This window comes from Chiloscyllium plagiosum, unplaced genomic scaffold (genome assembly GCF_004010195.1).
Source record: "Chiloscyllium plagiosum isolate BGI_BamShark_2017 unplaced genomic scaffold, ASM401019v2 scaf_65866, whole genome shotgun sequence".
NCBI classification, from domain to species: Eukaryota; Metazoa; Chordata; class Chondrichthyes; order Orectolobiformes; family Hemiscylliidae; genus Chiloscyllium; species Chiloscyllium plagiosum.
This window is the reverse complement of record NW_025180589.1, coordinates 1-2386: the sequence shown is the minus strand read 5'-3', so window position 1 is coordinate 2386 and position 2386 is coordinate 1. Positions and strand designations below refer to the sequence as shown.

The 2386-nt window shown below is 44.5% G+C and overlaps 1 protein-coding gene across 1 annotated transcript; it reads left to right on the top strand.

The window, feature by feature from the left end:
• Positions 1 to 174: 174 nt before the first annotated feature.
• Positions 175 to 1753, top strand: LOC122545429 (chromodomain-helicase-DNA-binding protein 4-like; the record flags this gene model as incomplete). Its single annotated transcript, XM_043684455.1, has 2 exons — positions 175 to 360; positions 1502 to 1753. Coding segments are annotated over exons 1-2 (438 nt in total), but the record flags the coding sequence as incomplete, so codon positions are not given.
• Positions 1754 to 2386: the final 633 nt, after the last annotated feature.

Below are 2386 nucleotides of genomic sequence, written 5' to 3'. Positions count from 1 at the left end.
CAATGGGTTGGAGTCTCTCTCTCTCTGGGAGACAGTGGAGGGAAGGGTCAGGGTGTAGGGTCAAAGGGCTATCACCCAGGATGGTCTAACTCTCTCTCTTCCTCCCTTCCCTCTGTCTCTCTCTCTCTCTTTCTTTTTCTCTCTCTCCCCTCTTTCTCTTCCCCACCCCCACCGATGCGGCGTGCAGTGGGAGAGGACGACATGGACGGCTATGAGACTGACCACCAGGATTACTGCGAGGTCTGTCAGCAAGGGGGGGAGATTATCCTGTGCGATACCTGCCCCCGGGCCTACCACATGGTCTGCCTGGACCCAGAGATGGAGAAAGCGCCGGAGGGCAAGTGGAGCTGCCCTCACTGCGTAAGTCTGCCGGCTTTCAGCGGGGATCCCTGCGCCGCCCCCTGTGGTCGAATAGTCAGTGATCTGATCAGCGCGCCGCCCCCTGTGGTCGAATAGTCCGTGAAATACTCGGCGCGCCGCTCCATGCGGTCAGCCCAGTGTATAATAATCAGTGGCTCTGTCCCTCTGGTATCGGTGTAGGTGCAAATGAAGATGGGTAACAGCGATCATAACAAAATAATTGAGAGTAATTATGGATAGGGAGCAGCGATCATAACAAAACAATTGAGAGTAATAATGTATAGGGAGCAGCGATCATAATGTAATAATTGAGAGTAATAATGTATAGGAAAGAGTGATCATAACAGAATAATTGAGAGTAATTATGGACAGGGAGCAGCGATCATAACAGAATAATTGAGAGTAATTATGGATAGGGAGCAGTGATCGTAACAGAATAATTGAGAGTAATTATGGATAGGGAGCAGCGATCATAACAGAATAATTGAGAGTAATTATTGATAGGGAGCAGCGATCATAACAATATAATTGAGAGTAATTACAGATAGGGAGCAGCGATCATAACAGAATAATTGAGAGTAATTACGGATAGGGAGCAGCGATCAAAACAAAATAATTGAGAGTAATTATGGATAAGGAGCAGCGAGCATAACAGAATAATTGAGAGTAATTATGGATCGGGAGCAGCGATCATAACAGAATAATTGAGAGTAATTATGGATAGGGAGCAGCGATCATAAGAAAATAATTGAGAGTAATTATGGATAGGGAGCAGCGATCATAACAAAATAATTGAGAGTAATTATGGATAAGGAGCAGTGATCATAACAGAATAATTGAGAGTAATTATGGATAGGGAGCAGCGATCATAACAAAATAATTGAGAGTAATTATGGATAGGGAGCAGTGATCATAATGTAATAATTGAGAGTAATAATGTATAGGAAAGAGTGATCTTAACAAAATAATTGAGAGTAATTATGGATAGGGAGCAGCGATCATAACGGAACAAAAGCGAAGGAGCTAACGAGGATGGGAAATAGTGATCATAACGATAAAAGCCGGCGATATAATGAGCGTGTGCGCGCGCCCCCTGTGGGTGAACAGCCGGCTGAATCCCTCTCTCTCTCTCTCTCCCCAGGAAAAGGAGGGTATCCAGTGGGAAGCCAAGGAGGAGAACTCGGAGGGCGAGCTGGGTGAGGGGGAGTTGGACGAGGGGGTACTGGGTGAGCCTGAGGAAGAGGAGGACGACCACATGGAGTTCTGCCGGGTGTGCAAGGACGGAGGGGAGCTGCTGTGTTGTGACTCCTGCCCGAGCTCTTACCACATCCACTGCCTCAACCCACCGCTGCCAGAAATTCCCAACGGGGAGTGGCTCTGCCCCCGCTGCCTGGTACGGAACCGCACTGTGACCCCTCACCCCTCACTGTGACCCTTCACCTCACACTGTGTACCCCCCCTCTGATAATTGAGAGTAATTATGGATAGGGAGCAGCGATCATAACAGAATAATTGAGAGTAATAATGTATAGGGAGCAGCAATCATAAAGTAATAATTGAGAGTAATAATGTATAGGAAAGAGTGATCATAACAAAATAATTGAGAATAATTATGGATAGGGAGCGGCAATCATAACAAAATAATTGAGAGTAATTATGGATAAGGAGCAGCGATCATAACAAAATAATTGAGAATAATTATGGATAGGGAGCGGCAATCATAACAAAATAATTGAGAGTAATTATCGATAGGGAGCAGTGATCATAACAGAATAATTGAGAGTAATTATGGATAGGGAGCAGCGATCATAACAAAATAATTGAGAGTAATTATGGATAGGGAGCAGTGATCATAACAAAATAATTGAGAGTAATTATGGATAGGGAGCAGTGATCATAACAAAATAATTGCGAGTAATTATGGATAGGGAGCAGTGATCATAACAGAATAATTGAGAGTAATTATGGATAGGGAGCAGTGATCATAACAAACTAATTGAGAGTAATTATGGATAGGGAGCAGCGA